Genomic DNA, 17672 nt, shown 5'->3' on the forward strand with positions numbered 1-17672 from the left:
TTGCTCAGCGGTTTTAATTTTCTATGATTCATATTTTATTGTTCCATAGTTTTCATTTCTGATGCTTTTTTCACGGTTTTGATTGAGGCATGGGTGAGAGTTGTTGGTTTTGGTGTGGGTGGTCGGAAGTTTCAAGGAAGAGAAAACCTGGGGTTGGAGGCCTTTTTTTCTCTTAAATTCTTCAAGGACATTTTGGTAAATTGATAGTGTAAAGATATATGCACATGAAATAAAAAGTTTCAGGTCCTATGTACCAATTATAGATTCAATTTGTTACTTTTCCCAGATTTTCCCTTTATCTAATTATTAAAACAACATAATAACATCAGGCTATATATGTAACTCTTAGGTTACGTTTGGTATGCAGGTTTGAATTTTGGTGGATTGGGAATGTGATTAGAAATGGAATTGAGAGTGGGATTGGGATTGTGGCTTTTAAAATTATGTTTGGTAAGGAGTAATAATGTTTACATTAATTTTATTTTATAATCAGTCATTAATTATGAAAAGACACAATACCCCTTGATATTAATTTTTTTTTTTAGAAAAGAAAGTCTGCAATTGCTTTGCCTTCGCCGTTGATCTTCACCGCATTCCCTGATTGATTCGGTGACATCAGATTTGTTGTATACATTAACAAATGACCTAAATTAATTTTCCTAGAGTACAGAACTTGATAGTTACTTTTCTCATGAAGGAATGGAATTCGCGTATTATATGAACATATTAATGACCACGATGCATGTTTAAAGAATATTACCAGCGACAAGATTAAATAGGAAAACTCAATTATTTTTGTTCTTCATTATCAATATTCACATATAAATTAAACAATATTAGATACGTTAATTTTCACAGGTGAAGTAATTCAAATTTTTGAAATTTGAAGACAACTTGGAAGAAAATTGTTCGTCTTCAGTCACCCATTCCGCCTGATTTTGAAGCCAATTCAGAGAGGTTGGAACCGACGGATTTGCCGCGAAAAAGGGCCGAAGAAGCGCGGTGGTGCCGGCACCGGAAGGAACCGGCATGGGTGGTCGGCGAGCACAGGCAACTCCACTTTCCGTTTGAAGATAGCTTACTGATGCCTGATGGAGACGACGGTGATGACAAATAATCTGAGTAATTAATCTTCTTCATGTCATTGATCAAATCCAGATCTGAAATTTTCATTTTACATTCATCCAATGACTTTACCATGATATTTGGGGGCTTCTGCACCACATTTGGCTCCATAATTTTCTTGGTGTTCGCGAAAGCTATAAATGACAAATCAGGAGATAAATGAGACCGAAATCGTAAAGCTAATGATTACTTGAAGAAGAAAATTTGAACCAAGAAAGAGTTGAAGGAAGCAATAAAGGAGATTGACCTGCAAATGAAAGGGAGAAAGATTAAGTGCCCTGTTCTGTTGTGTGCTGCGATTCTGCAGATAAGAATTGTTGAATTAGGAGCTTCAATCTATGTTTCTCAGAGATTCAGATGATGGGAAAGAAGAATGACCAGAGAGCTTATTGATGAAGCTACAATTTTGGGTGATAACAGAGTCTACGGGTTTTTACTGTTTCAAAGATGTGGTATTCACCCCTTCAACAATTGCAACCACAAGTTCTCATGGCACCAACACAGGAGCTTCAATGACAAAAAGTGATCTCGGATTTTGTTGAAATTGGGGTAAATTTAAGTTTTATTTAGCAATGTTTTATTTGTATAGTTATTTTTTTGTTTGTCTTTAGAAAAAATACATGTCCTTTCTTCCTAGAATTAACCAATACATCAAATTCCTTGTCTATTTTTAGGGATGAAACCTACATCGAGATCCCTGGAACAAAAAGTCATTTAATGTTCAACATAACCGCAGCATAAAATATATTGAAAACATAGAAATAATTTTAGATCCAGATAAATATTTCTATTAATGGAATTTTCTTAAACCCTTGTTCATTGATAGATTTTATGAACTAATTACATTAGATTATAAATGTGCTAGGGGTAAGTGTTTATGATACCTTTCAATGATTTCTAAATCCTCTTTCTTTATATATATATATATATATATATATATATATATTACCAGATTTTACGATATATACATATATACTTGGACGATGGTGTATATAATGAAATTATGATGAAACTATTTAATAGTCTGCTGCTCATTCACAAATTATGATGAAAACCCAGCAATTTTGGTTCTTCATACTTCCTCTCCTTCGGTTACTGTGAAATTGTGTTGCATCAACCAAGTTTCTGCAGAGATTCCCAACATTAAAATTCCTACACATGTTGGGATTTTGTTGTCGGGCTAAAATTCACGGAATTTTTATCAACAAGCTACAAACAGTAAAAAAAAAATCCTGGGAATTATTTCTCCAAATATTACACTCAAAGTTGTTCTTGGTTTGAACAACCAACCCACTCATTAAGGAAAAGGGTGTGGATTGAACGTATGAAACTGAAATCTTCTCAGGTTTCTCGTTTCCGTACTTCTAAAAATTCATCTAAGTAAGAACAATTTTCTTAATAAACTTTGTTTAGTATGAAATTGAATTTTATTTTAGAGTGAACAACTTTTAAACTTTATCAACCTTTGAACAACTTCTTTATAATATCTCACCACACAAATACCCTTACAAAGATTTTACTAATGATCATATCATTAGAATAATGAGTTAATCATTATATAATGATAATAATAATAATTAATATTATATTAATTAAAAAGTGACTAATGAAAATAAGTAACGACTAAGTTTTATAAAATTAATAATAAATAATAATTAAATTGACATGAACAAAAAATAAGAATTAATTTACCTCACAAATAATGATTCCCGGTGCCATATCTTGGTCTCCTCCCCGCATGCTATGTCTTATTTGTCTGCGTAATTGGCGTGTTTAAATCAAACCAAGGTGATTCAACTAAAGAAATTGATTGCTGAGGGGTGACAAATGCATTATTTGATAGACCACCTTATTCAAAAAGACAAGTGTTATATTGATCCATAAATAACACAAGATCATTACATGAACAATTGAAATTAAGAAGGATTGGATGAGTCGGAATGGGATAATATCAATGATGATGGCATTTGATGAGGGTAAAAATAAGTTGGATTGGAAGAGGTGATAGGGTTTGATGATGAGACTGGTATGTTATCAGAATAACTAAAATTTTGAGGCTCTTGTTCCTTTAAATTTTCAAACAATATGAATTAAAATAATTGCCTCTGCTTCATTATTAGAAAGGATCTTAAAAATTATAAGTATTTGAAAGGATAAAATATATTTTAAAATATTAAATTGCCCATTAACTACATCCCTAAATTTCTTCTAACTTACGCTCTATTATTGGATATTTTGAATGATTAAATTAGATAAATATTTGAGTAAATAAATAAATTTGAAAATGTGAGTTTTTTATTAAAAAAAATTGCCTTTGCTTCGTTTTTCTCTTGGTCCCAACTTCATATTTCAAATGTTCAATTTTAATTTATCTATATTATTAAAGAATAATTATATTCCTTTCAGGCTTCAGCATCTAATTTCTATATGGGAAAATTACACTCAGGTTCTATAGAAGACAATTAATTCAGAAAAAGTCCCTGAAAATCCCAAATGATTATGAAGTCCTCATGGACCTATGTGTAATAAATTGTAATTGTCAAATTACTTACTTATCCCCATTAATTTTATTATAGCAATTCATTTACAACCTCAATAGTAACTGTTGACAACCCGATAAGAAGTGGTTGACAGCCTCGGTAGTGCTCCTGACAACTCACTATGCGGGATGCCAGGGGCATTGCCGAGGTTGTTAACCACTTCTCCTCGAGTTGTTAACAACCACCGTTAAAGTTATAAATGAATTGCATTGGGTTCAAATTAATAAGAGTAATAGGTAATTTCACAATTATAATTTATTACACACAAGTCCTTAGGGACTTAGGAATTATTTCAGGATTTTCAGGAACTTTTTTTGAATTAATTGTCTTATGTGGGACCGAGTGTAATTTTTCCTTTCTATATTGTGAATAAAAGCTTCTGATGATATATATGCTTTGGCTAGCATATAAAGGTAAATTTACATTGAATAATGATAAGCTTATAATGAATGCATTTGTGTAATTTTACATAGGTATTGTTTAAGTGACCCAAAAAAGCATCCTTATAATTGAAAACAAAAATAAATGTTAATAATTATTTCACACTAGTTATTTAAAAATTATAATTACTTAATATGACAAAATAATTAGCCATTCCTGTTGAGTATTTTTTAAAATTTATATTTTATTATTTGGTCTCTCTAAATAACTATAATTTTTAAGATCCTCTTTAATAAATATTGTTTTTTCTAGGTCTTCCTCTCTAATTTTTCCAAAATTTTTTTAAAAAAATCTTTTCTTTCATGATTATTAATCCCACTATTAGTACTTTTTCTATCAACAAAATTTTGGCACCATTTGGTGCTAGTTTTCATTGGCTAGATAGAAAACTGGACTAAGCTCACAACCAAACATTATCTAACTAGATACATATTTAGTCTAATTACATATTTACTCAAATACTATCTACTAAAAAATAGATATATATTTAATCAGATTATAAAAAAGTAAACTACAATTTATTTCAGGAAAAATTGCAAATAAAGACCCTTTAATATGTAAAATTGTGATTTGGGATCCTAAATTTGAAAAATAGCAAATAAAGACCCAGTCTTACTTTTGCAAATATGAAATCATGGTGAAATGTTTGAAATACCTCTCAGTCAAATGACAAGTTGACTCTGGGAGATGAAAAGTTCATTTTAGCGAATGATAACTTCATAGACCAAATCACAATTTGGCTGAGGAACATATTGAGGGGTCTTTATTTGTAACTTTCCCTTTATTTTATATGAAAATTAATTATATGTCTACATTTTTTAATCAAAACAAACTCAACATGTAAAAATGACTAAATATGAAATTCTTATCCATCATCTAGCAAAATACATACAATAATTTTTTTTAAAAAAATTTAATCAAGAGAATGTACCTTAGTTAGAAGAAAAATTAAACTTCAAGTTGAGATAAACTATATACAATATTTGTAAGACCGTACAAATAACCGACTTCACTAAATGAAAGTGTGAAAGGAGAAAGAAAAATGGAAGGAGCTAGAGAACTTTGAGAAGAATTTGAGAAGTAACAAGAAGAAAGACAGATTTTAGTAAGAATGGCATTGCATGCATAGACAATAATAGAATGTAGACTATGCACTCACATGCCAAAAAAAAAAAACACGTACTACACGTGAGCTGAAGACATTCGAATGACTACTTCCTAAGCCCTATACTGATAGAAATATTTGGGAAAAGAATTCAACCAGGAGCAGCTTTGCGTGTGTGGGTGAAAAAAAAAAAAGCATGGGGTTCTAGTCAAATAAGAAAGAAAGAATCACGTCGAGTGTATTGGGGTAAAAGACAAATGGATTGTGGGTTCCAATAAACTTGTTTGGACTAAGAACAAGTTTTATTTTGTGAGGTGGGTTCCATTGAACTCGTTCTCTGTCTAAACGAGTTATGTACAAATTTAAACTCAATCACGGTTTGAACGATTTTCAGGTATAGCATCTGGGTAAATATTTTTTATTTTATCGTATCTAAGTAAATGTTTTTACTGTTTATCATATTTGGGTAAAAAAGAAAAAAACCTAAAATTCACTGCGATGGCCACGTTTATACGCAAATTCATCTTAGAAATTTTTTCACATTGTGGGATTTGTCTTTGGGTTACACGCTACTGCAAATGGCCGAGTTTCTGCACGAATTCTCTGAATTAAATTTCTGCACGTGTTGGATATTATGTCTTAGGCTTAAAATCCCTGCGAATGATGATGATTCCGAGTAAATATTTCTTTGATAAATTTATTTTCGTTGTATGATCTTTTGGGCCGTACTCCATATGTTCATAATTTAGTACAGAACTCTGTGTTTCGGTTGCTACATACTTGTCAATTTTGGTTTGAGCTAAAAAGTGGTTTAGACATCTGCATTTTATTGTAAAATTCTGAATTTGAACTTCTGCACAACTTGGATGCTGTTTTGGTATGAGAAATAATGTTTCTGCTCAAATTTAATGGTAAAATTTTACAAAAGACATGCTTTTGTTTTGGACTGAGTTTCAGTCTGAAGTGCTGCATATTAGTGTTATATTGTGCCGAAATTCTGTTAAAAACAGTTTAGGTTGGAACAAAAATTCTGTCCAGGCACATGAAAGTTCATGCTTTCAAATTGTGGTGTAGTTTTGAAACTCCTCATCTTGATTGATTTTCATATGCTGGGATTTTGCATAAAATTCCTGTCATTTTTTATCAATTGGGTTTCTATTCTTTTCCAGTAAATGCGTATTAGGTCGACCTATCATGTGTCAGGATTCTTTGGAGGTCTTAATTTTTAAATTGATTCAAAGATCCAAATCAATATACCTTGATATGATCACAGGAGTGTTAGGAATGTAATGTAAAACAACTAAACGGAAGAGGAAAGAGAGAGAAGGGGGGAGAAGAGGAAGAAGTTGATGGAGAGAGTAAACACAAAACTCAACTTTATTCAATCCATCAAAAAGATCATGTTTATCAGACTAAAGATAAATCTAACCTTAAACTAAATCCTAAATTTTAAACTAAAGATAGCTCTTATAAGATAGGATAATAGGATAAATCCTATCAAACCTAAATCAAACTAAAATTTTCTTAAAAGATATCTAAATCTTAAGAATTTAAAATAGAAACGACTAATACAATACAAAACCAATCCAATCATCCTAGACTCTCCTACTTCTAGTAGGAGTCTTCCATTTTCCATTAGAATCTCTTTACAACAAAACAGAATGAAGAAAAATAGCGTAACTGTGATCAAGCTATGGGCTTTTTTGATGCCCTAGCAGGTCAAACATCTTGCTCATGAAATTGCATGTGACTTCACCCTCTTTTCCTCTTTTTTCCACAGCTACAATATTCCTATTTAAATTGATACAACTCACAAAAGCATTTTTCTGTTTGAGCACAACATTTCCTTCAGAACTAACATCCACCACAACTGAGTCTCCTGTCTTTATCTCTCTTGTCAGCATCTTCTCTGCCAATGCATCCTCTAATAATCTTGAAATAGTTCTTCTCAATGCCCTAGCACCATAGCTTGGATCATAACCATGCTCAACTACATGGTCACTGAACTTTTGTGTCACAGAAAAATCAATGCCTTTTCCCTTCATCCTCTCAGAAACTTGTCTCAACATTAAACCTGCAATCTGCTTCACATCCATCTTTGTCAGTCGGTTGAACAAAATTATCTCATCCAATCTGTTCAGAAACTCTGGTCTGAAATGCTTCTTGATTTCCTCCATTACTAGCTTCTTTATACAGATACTCTCTGCCTCAATCATTCTGTTATTATAACCAATGTTACTAGTCATTATGATGAGTGTGTTCTTGAAGTCCACTGTGTGGCCCTGGCCATCTGTGAGTCTGCCATCATCAAGAATTTGAAGCATGATATTGAATACATCAGAATGTGCCTTGTCAATCTCATCAAAAAGGATTAGTGAATAAGGCCTATGCTTAACAGCTTCAGTTAATTGACCACCCTCACTAAAGCCAACATATCCTGGAGGAGCCCCAACCATCCTGCCTGCCGTGTGTCTGTCCATGTACTCACTCATATCCACCCGTATCATGGCATCTTCTGAACCAAAATATTCTGCAGCCAGTACTTTTGCCAGTTCGGTCTTTCCTACACCAGTGGGACCAGTGAGCAGGAAGCTAGCAATTGGCTTTGTCATATCTCCGAGACCTAGTCTGCCACGTCGAATGGCTCGGCATATAATGTTGATAGCCTCATTCTGTCCAATAACGTAGTTTTGAAGCTTTTCTTCCAAATTGAGGAGGCACTCGCCCTCTTCTCTTGATACATCTTTCACTGGGATGCCTGTCCAGGATGACACTATATGCTGAATATCAGATTTTGTCACTTCAGGGAAAAAACTGCGTAGCTTTCTTTTGTCCTGTGTCAAAACAATTCAAAGTTAATATTTAAATGTATAAGATATTTGGGAAGAATTAACTGTCTGGGATTATACATAAAGAAAGACTGTTCTGCCATGATTTTACCCTGCTCTGAGTTTTTCTTCCGAAACCTAGAACATGGATTGGAAGTTTTCAATGTGACACACAAGTTAGCTTGTAATTTGTAAAACGGTGATTTGCTCTACGGTATTTGAAGTAGTAAAGTAGCTAAGGAACAAGCTTATTGACTATGAAGAACAAAGGAACTTAAGGGCAAGCTTGTTCTATCTTACCAGATATAGTGTACTCGTTGGTGCCGAGGAGGTTTTGTAAATGGTTATGTAATGGTTCAATTGACAAGGTACCTTTGAGCTTGACGGTTACGAGACCTTTGTAATGTCACAAGATTTAAAAAAAAAAAAATTTAAAAACTTTCTAAGATTTTAAAAAAAAAAAATTAGCGCAATTTTTAATTGATCCATGTTATCTAGATGGGTTAACGTGTAACTCTGCCCTGGAAGTTTACGTTGTGAGTATCCATAAGTTTGTGTTGAATCTATTACCCTAGAAGTGTTATAAAAGATTATTACTCTTAACTTTTTTTTTTTTGAAAAAATAATGTAATAGTTAGAGATGATGTTGTTTCTTTTTAACACTTTTGGAATGATATTAGTCCAACAAAGACTTCTGAATACTCATAGCTCTCATACAAAAAATTTTGGAACAAAATTGAACTTTAACCCTATAAAGATTTAAGTTTTTGCGTTGGCTTTTATCAAAAGAAAAAAAGTCTCTCTATTGGTTGCCTCAGGTCCTGAGACCACTCTCTTCTTTTGGAATGTGTTTGGTTTGAGAGGAGGGTAAGAGTGGAGATGGAGGGAGGGTTACCTCGTTTGGTTTTGCTCAAGGAAGGGGAAGAGAGGAATTTTTAATGATTCTTTATTCGGTTTAAGAGAGAAGATGATGATAATAATTTACTATTTTTTGACCGAGATAATAATTAATTTACTGTTCTACTAGTACGTATTATTTTTTATTTACATGCTATATATATACTACTTCCGATTCTAATTGTAAGAGCTAGTTGACTAATTTGAGGAGATTAAAAAAATAAGTTAAGTTAGTTATTTGTAAGGATTAATATGCATCCAACACCCTAAAATATTTTGTGGTACATCCAGCACCACAAAGTTTTTTTGGGAGGTACCCAGTACTCTTAAATATTTTTTTTGCCTTGATGCTACATGCACCAAAAAGATATTTTTGGGTGCTGGACGCAGCTAAAAAAAATACTTTGAGATACTGAATGCACAAAAAAAAATTCTTCCGGGTGCTGGATGCATCATAAAATATTTTAGGGTACTAAATGTGCTTGAAAAAATATTTCAGGGTGCTGGATGCATCATAAAATATTTTAAGGTACTAGATGTACTTGAAAAAATATTTTAAGGTGCTGGATGCACTTTAACCCTATTTGTAATAAATATGTGTTGTCTTTTCTAAAATATCCTTGTTAATCAAATATATTGACTAGAATTACCATTATTAGAAAGACTATATTGGGAAAAAATGCATAAATATGAGACACAAGTGGATTGGGATCTTATATTTAGGACCAAAATAAAAGTCAACTAAGATTTTATATTAAGGACTAGAGGTAGTATTAATTTACATCTTAATTTAAATTGCATACTTTATTAAAATTCATTTTCATCTTAACATGTTTTTAACATGTGCATAAAAATCATATCATGATATACTCCTCTGGTCCTTAATATATGACCTAATTGTTGAGTTGATTTTGGTCCTAAATATAAGACCTATTTCTCATGTTTATCAATTTTTTTTAAATTATTCTTATGAATATTCTTTCAATCATAATCAAGTAAAAGAGGAAGGGAGGATATTAAGAAGGATAATTATGGTGTTTTAGAAAAAACATATTATATTTCTTATAATTAACTAACTTATCTAACTTTCTTATTAAAGATCGGAAGAGTATTTTATTTCTAATTAATATAATAATATTTTTTTAAAAAGGAATATCACAATAATTATGAGGGCAAAATAGTTAAGAAATTTTATTTTTTATTTTTTTGTTAAATTAATTTGTCCTTTGTATGCAAAACGAGTAAGGAATTTTTTTTTACAAAAATTATGAGAGCAAAATAATCAAAAAATTATTTATTATTATTTTAAATTAATTTGCCCTAATAGAATATTCAAAAATTATAAGGAATAAAATTGTAAGAAAATTTGACTCCTAGTCAAAATGGAGCCAAGTGGTAAAAGAAGGGTGGTGAGATTTTGGCTCCCTGCCTCCGAAATTTCTAACCAATGAGCGGAGAGATATTTTCCCTCCCCGCTCAAACCAGGCACGCCCTTCGAATGGACCGGCTTTAAAATGTAGCCTAGCCAGTGTTTGTGTTTCTAGCTGGCCACTTTTTCCCGGGCTTTCTTTCTCTGAAGGTCTCCTCTCCTTGTGTTTCTTTTCCCCTTTTTCCTTCTCTCGTTTCACAGGTGTTCGTGTTTCTACTTCCTACCCCTCTCTTCTTTCCGTTATGGCTTCTTGTGACACTTGCTGTTCGTCCACAAGTCGTGGCTCTGGCCGTATTGGTGGCCGCTCTCCGCCTGCCGGTGGTCGTGGCGATCCCGTTAAGGATCAAATTGCTCACATCGCCGCTGCCCTCGCTTCCCACGATGTGCCGGCCCGCCTATTCTCTGAGACCCAGTATGTCATGAGGGGCTTGACTTCGAAGCAGTATCTCAAGTTGCTCAGTATCTTCAGTGGGAAGGATGAGAATCAATTAGCTTTCATGTTCACTGCTGGGGTCCGGAATCGGATGTGGACTCAGTTGCATGCCATTAACTTCCCATCCTGGCTGCGTTTTCTCAAATGGATTCCTACTTCTTTGGGTCAGAATTCTATTGCTAATGTTGCTCTTGAAGAGAAGCTTGTCGTCGGGCGGAACCTGCCGGCTTTCAGCGAGGATCAGGCTGTCCTGTTTTCTGCCTTTGACGTTCAAAGGAATGATTTGCTGCTGAATGAGAAGCGGATCCGTGCGCCCCATGAAGAGATAATCCAGAAGTTGAAGTTTCAACTTAAGCAGCAAAGGGCCCTAATGAAGGAGGAATTGGCTGAGAATAAACAACTCTACCTACCCTTTTCCGCCTACAACCCTCCCAAGTATTATGAATTTGATGAGAGGTGTTGGGCTGAATACCGTACTACCCATGCCGGCGAGGCTGGCATCGGTGACCATCCCACTGTGGCTCAATTCGTTGAAGCTTCTACTGAATTTCGATATCATGTCCAGCGGAAGTATGAGCTTGAATACTTAGCTCAGGGTGTGAACCGGGATCAGCTTATGGCCTACGCCGAGAAGAGAAGAAGGTTCTTTCTTCACAAAAATAGATGAGAAAGCTATTTTTAGCTTTCTCTATGCCTATTGTTATAAGCTCATTACTGTCATTTTCGGACTTGTGAGGATCATTAACGTTGTAAAAATTATATGAATCTGATTGTAACACACGAAGGAGTTTTATGGTGGAAGTAAAGTACTAAATAGAGACGTCTTCCTCATTGCACAAATGCCATATACCCTGTGCATAATCAGCGCATTCCAATCTAATTCAATTATTGAAACTAAGTCTACCGATCATTCTGTCAGCTTTGCTTCACCTCACACGAGTTTCACACAAAATCATGACATCAGTATTTTTTCTTTGAAGCAAATCTCTAGCGCCTCTACAATTCCAAGCAATCAGATTCATAGATAAAATCAAAAAGAGTAAGGAAAAAGATCTTACTGGAGTGAAGTCCCCGCCTCCATTGAATTTTCAATCCCCACGATTTCTCTGGTCACAAGAGGTGGGTGGCTCTGTTACAGGACGGCAAAGGCAGATGTGGAGGAGGGATCAGGGATAACGCTGACGGATGGAGGTGTGAGACTCACTATGGTTCCATTAGCTATTCCGGAAGTGATTGGAATCATTCAAGGCCTTCAATTGTGCTGGTCTGGGGGTTATAGGAGCATTATGGTGTATACTGATTGTTTTGAGGTTGATTCTTTAATAAGGATGCGATGTAAACCATCCTTACAAGGATGTCATAGATGACGTTAGGCTTTCTTTTTTTTTTTTGAATTAGGGTGTAATTCACCCGGTATTCGGCACCTGTAGGTAACTGACTAATCCGGGTGAGGGCTCGAAACCGAGACCGGATAGGCGGGTGCGCATCTTGGCAACCTTTTACTTAACCATCCGGCCAAGCGAGTTTCCTCGACGTTAGGCTTTTAATTCATAGGGGAGTGGAACATATTTAGAGGGAATATCTCTCTAACTGTGGAAATTTAGTTAAGTTCTCCCGTACCATGGAGAGCAATTTTTGTATACTGGATCAACTACCTTTGTCTAGTATTGAGAGGGAGGTTAATACAAGAAACTAAACTGACTTGTTCGTTGTTCACTTTTGGATTTCAGTTTGTATTAAAAAAAATGATTTGGAATAAATCTAAGCAATGCCAAATATGATTTTGGACTTAAATTAGCTTTTAGGGTTCAAAAAGTCAGTGGTGACCTAAAACTAAAAGCCACTCAACACAAAGCTCATCTACTATAGACTATGAATAGATCTAGATAAATTTTTTTTTAATATAATAAAATAAGAAACTTGTCTGGGGGAATTCACCAAACAGTTTTCTGAGCAAAAATTCTTTCCTCAAGGAAACAAACAAGACCGTGTGCAGTCAGATATTGTGGTAACACTAGCAGTCAAGCTCGTAACAACTTTCTTCAGTAGGTTTATACTTGCCTAAACTATTTTCCAAGGTTTACTGCTTCATCTGATAACTTACGTACCTTTGCTGGAAAATGTTGAACGTATGATCCCGCCTCATCAATCAAGTCAATTGCTTTTTCAGGTAAGAGTCTACCACTGGAATTTATATATAAATATGTTAGAAAGTAGAGAAACAACTGTATGATAATACTGAGCATCAATGTTTTTGGGCAATATGTAGTCAACACAACAGGTCTGAATGCTTCCAATAAATTTATTCTTACTAATCGAAAGACATATACTGTGTAGCACATATAATCAAAGTAAAACATATCTGATCTAAAATTATAACGAAGGTGTCAGAATCACACTGGGGTCAAATTATTTTCTATTCTCAGATGATTAATTAGCCGAACAAGAGAAAAGAAAAAATCTTTTATACTTGGGTTCAAACAATACCAAAAAGATATTTTGACCACTAAGTCATAGCCAAGCTAATTGTACCATATGTGCTTCTGGGACAACTTTGCAGCAGCCTCAAGTGCTTCATCTGTGTATCGGACGTTGTGGTGAGTCCCATACACTCCACGAAGGCCTTTCAGGATCTTCACAGTTTCTTCAACAGATGGTTCAGCAACATCAACTGGTTGAAATATTTTTTGTAGGGCTGCATCACTTTCAATGTGCCTTCTATGCTCATCCACAGTTGCAGAGCCTATAAACTTTTCATGTACAAAGTGAAGTTCACTTCAATAAACTAACAAAGTAGCAGCTGTTATGTGTTTTAAAGAAACAATAATGGCTCTGCTATTGCACAAAATAAAGGATCAGAAGAAATATGTCTTATGTCCAAACCTGTATGGCACCATTTTGGAGTGCATGTTTCAGAATATATGAAAACTTGCGGGTTCCTATGATTGTTGCTTCAAAAAAGAAATGAACCTGCTTTATAAAGAGAATAACATCTCCACTTTCTTCAATTTCCTTTATCAAACAGCTTGTTCTTTCTTCTGGTGTTTTCTGACATGATGTTTCATATAAAAGATGAGCCACATCCAATTTAATTACCTGTTAAACAAAGAAAAACATGCCAGTTAAGCTAACTGTTCATGCCTCATGTCACCACCCTGACGAAACCGTAGGAACCAGCTCATTTAAACTTTTTATATAAAAGAGAATTGTGAGATTTCACACATACAACCTTCTTTCCCTTTAATTTTCCAGGAACAGATCCACTCAGAATTTTTTGAGCAAGGCCTTCTATGATGGCTGTTTTCCCAACTCCAGGCTCTCCAACAAGACAAGGACTGTTTTTTGTCCGTCTGCAGAAAATCTGAATTACACGTTCCACTTGCTCTTGCCTTCCCACAAAAGGATAAAGCTTACCCTATAATGAAGTAAGATTTCATTTAGCAATCTTCTGGCAATGGTATGTTCCACATAATCAACAATCAGCCATTGGGATTGTGTGGAGCACTTTCACCCAATAAATTAGCTTCTGGATTGATTCTCCTCAGGAGTTAAGTTGCATCAATAGACTTATCAGGAAAACATGCACACAATTATTCTTTATTCATATAGAAGCATAAATTATTGTACCCGACATTATTAATGCATATCATTAGTTTAAATTTCCACTTTCACTAACTTAAATAGTTGAACCGTGCAGGATTTACTACAAATAAGAGAGTTAATGCAGAAAATATGGCAGAAAAGTTTCCTAAATATGAGATTTTAGAAACTTACCTCCTGTGCCAATTTGGTCAGATTGGTTCCAAACATATCTAGGATTGGTGTTGGGTAATTCGTAATCTTAACAACTTTTTTTGAACCAACTTCTTTCTTCTCAGAAGCTGGCATCATATTAATCATCTTTATAGGCACGCTGCGAGTTAGCTTCTGAGTATTCTCATTACTACAACCTTGTGCACACTGATCATTTGAACGAGAAGTTTTTTTCTTCTCGTCCGTAATCATCTTTATAGGCACGCTAAGAGTTGGCTTTTGACTATTCTCATGACCACAACCTTGTTCACACTGATCATTCGAGCTAGAAGTGTTTTCCTTCTCACCTGCAATAATCTGTATAGGCGCACTAAGAGTTGGCTTCTGGCTATGCTCATTAGTAGAAGCTTTTTCCTTCTCACTTGCAATCATCTTCACTAGGACACTAAGAGTTGGTTTCTGACTATTCTCATTACTACAACCTTGATCACACTGCTCCTTCAAGCAAGAAGTTTTTCCATTCTCACCTACAATCATCTTTGTAGGCACACTAAGAGTTGGCTTCCGAGTATTCTCATTACTAGAAGTTTTTTCCTTGTCACCTGCAATCATCTTTATAGGCACACTGATAATTGGCTTCTGACTGTTCTCATTAGTACAACCTTTTGCATACTGATCATTTGGGTTAGAAAGATTTTCCTTCTCATCAGCAATCATTTTTATGGGCACACTGTGTGTTGTTTTCTGACTGATCTCGTTACTGCAATCTTCGGCGCAATGATCATTGGGGCTAGAGGCTTTTTCCTTCTCACCAGCAATCATTTTTATAGGCACACTAAGAGTAGGCTCCTGAATGTTCTTATTACTACCTTGTGCACATTGATCATTCGAGCTAGAAGCTTTTTCCTTCTCACCTTCCATATGCCTGCTTACCTGCTTAAATAAGCAGGAAACCTTCAGAAAATAAAACTAGGGATGTTTTGTGTATACATTTTATAGTTTTCACAAACAGATATTTGGCCAGACAATTCGATTCTAGAATTTAAATACTCCAGTAATCAAGAAAAGATATGCTTGGAACAAGATAAGATGGGGAGATGGAAACGTAGTGTAAGTATGGCTAAATTGCATTAGTATTGTGGAATACTTAATATCCAGGAAAACAGTGTGAACAAGAATTTTAGTTTTCTGAGAAATGTTCATACCCAAGCTAGATGGACTAAACGAAAAAGTCAGGTAAATGAAAGTGTTGCTTGCCTGGTCTCCAATATTGTTTACATCAAGACCTTGATTTTGAAGCAAACCAGTTATGCCACCATCACACCCTTTAAGCAAGCCCAGAAGCAGATCCCTATCATCAGCTAAAGAATGGCCTGCGACAAAATTGTGTCAGAAAGTAATGTAATTAACGCTCTCATCTTGATGAAAGTTTCTTGCTATTGGTCTAAGAAATCATGAACTAGTAGTTTAAACAGCTCAATAACTATTTTGATTTTAAAAATCTCGAATCATGCCCATGTACTTTATATGCATCTCTTTAAAATTTGTTTGGCCAATTATATCTCTCTCTCTCTCTTTGCAGAAAGTTTTGATAAGTTGAGTTTCAGGAGTTCACTAAATGTATCTTGACTAAAGAAGTTTTATATAATTAGCTAGATTTGAACTCGTCCTTACAATTAAAGTGAGTTTGACCCTCACAAACTAGATTAATCTTTATTGACTTGGCGAAACACCTTTATATAAATTAACCTGTAGATCGTAAAATTAAAAATATCAAAGTCTCACCCACTCTTTGTGCTTCTCCTTGTGTGAGCTTAAGAACCAGCTGTGCTCCATGAGTGAATCGCAATTCCATGGAAGAAAAGCCGCTAGAACCACCCCCTCTTCCAAATATCTTCTCGGCTTGTTCCCTCATGACATTGAGATTTAACTTTGCAGATTGAAGAGCTTTTGCAGCCAAACCTCCTGCATCACTGATAAGAGCCAAAAGAATATGCTCTGTGCTGATATACTTGTGCCCCAGAAGGTGAGCTTCTTGCTGTGCGCCTATAATTACTTTCTTTGCAGGCTCTGTGAATCCCTCTAACATTTTTCCTTGAGTCTAATTGATGACTTTAGCACATAGCAGTGAACTTACGATCAAACAAATTAGCTGCTAATCATAGGCTCTTGAAGTAGGTGAGGCTTGTGATTGGTCAATAACATAGCCTTCTTTGACCTGGGAATGATCAGTTTGACATATTTTTCATCAAATTGTTCTTGTTTGTGATTGTCTTTTTTTCTGGTTTTTGTCGTTTATGCAAATACCAGCATAGGCCGTTGGAGAACTTAGTACTATGGCCTTCTGCTTAGTAGTTGCTTTGTGATATTCTGTATTGTCCTTTTATTTCTTTGAAAGATTCCCATTGTATCAATGCAGTTTTGTCCAATATGATATTTCAACCATGTAATGATCAAATCAATTCACCGTCTTTCCCAAGGTACAGCAATCATACAATTTGCCGCATGAGGCAAAAGAGACCGTGTTCTTGTCCCAACGAAGCATTATTTGTAAAATTGTGGCAGATATTTGAACAAGTAGAAATATTGAGTAAAGATTTATTTAGTTCACTCTTATAAGCTATCATTGAATTTACTGATTCTTGGTTGCATTTCAGAATTTTTAAAATTTTTCTAAAAATAATTTATTGATTATAGATTTACTAGTCATTGGGTTGGTTCATTTAATATATCAATATATAATATTCCTTCTGTTTCTAAATATAAAACTTATTTTGTAGTATAAATTATACAATAAAACAAGTTTTATATTTAGAAGCAAAGAAATATAAAATTTATATCAACCCGTGTTATCTAAAAGTTTCAAACTGTAGAGGCTGTCTTAGACTCTCTCTAAAACACCATACCACGATCTCATTCAATTATTATAACACTATTTTAAAATAAACATAAGTGTAAAATAAATATGAGAGTCAATTTTTTACAGAGGACACGACAAAGATGTTGGCATGTGCTAATAAATAATACTGCCTCCGGTCCTAATTATAAAACCTTATTTGTAGTCTATAAATGAAGTCTTATAATTAGAATTAGAGGTAATATAACCTCTTGAATAAATTTG

The 17672-nt window shown here is 34.4% G+C and overlaps 1 protein-coding gene across 1 annotated transcript; it reads right to left on the reverse strand.

Moving 5' to 3' along the window:
* Nucleotides 1-915: 915 nt before the first annotated feature.
* LOC114712495 (ATP-dependent Clp protease ATP-binding subunit ClpA homolog, chloroplastic-like) lies at nucleotides 916-16640 on the reverse strand. Its single transcript, XM_028897041.1, has 10 exons — nucleotides 16337-16640; nucleotides 15809-15924; nucleotides 14573-15484; nucleotides 14028-14213; nucleotides 13682-13894; nucleotides 13331-13548; nucleotides 12883-12982; nucleotides 10917-11165; nucleotides 7019-8045; nucleotides 916-1259 (listed from the first exon to the last, which is right to left on the reverse strand). The coding sequence occupies exons 1-10, from the start codon at nucleotides 16638-16640 to the stop codon at nucleotides 916-918; spliced, it is 3669 nt and encodes a 1222-aa protein (XP_028752874.1).
* Between the last annotated feature and the right edge of the window lie 1032 nt (nucleotides 16641-17672).

This window comes from Neltuma alba, unplaced genomic scaffold, assembly GCF_004799145.2.
Source record: "Neltuma alba isolate B1F8T4 unplaced genomic scaffold, ASM479914v2 tig00011367_pilon, whole genome shotgun sequence".
Classification (NCBI taxonomy): Eukaryota; Viridiplantae; Streptophyta; class Magnoliopsida; order Fabales; family Fabaceae; genus Neltuma; species Neltuma alba.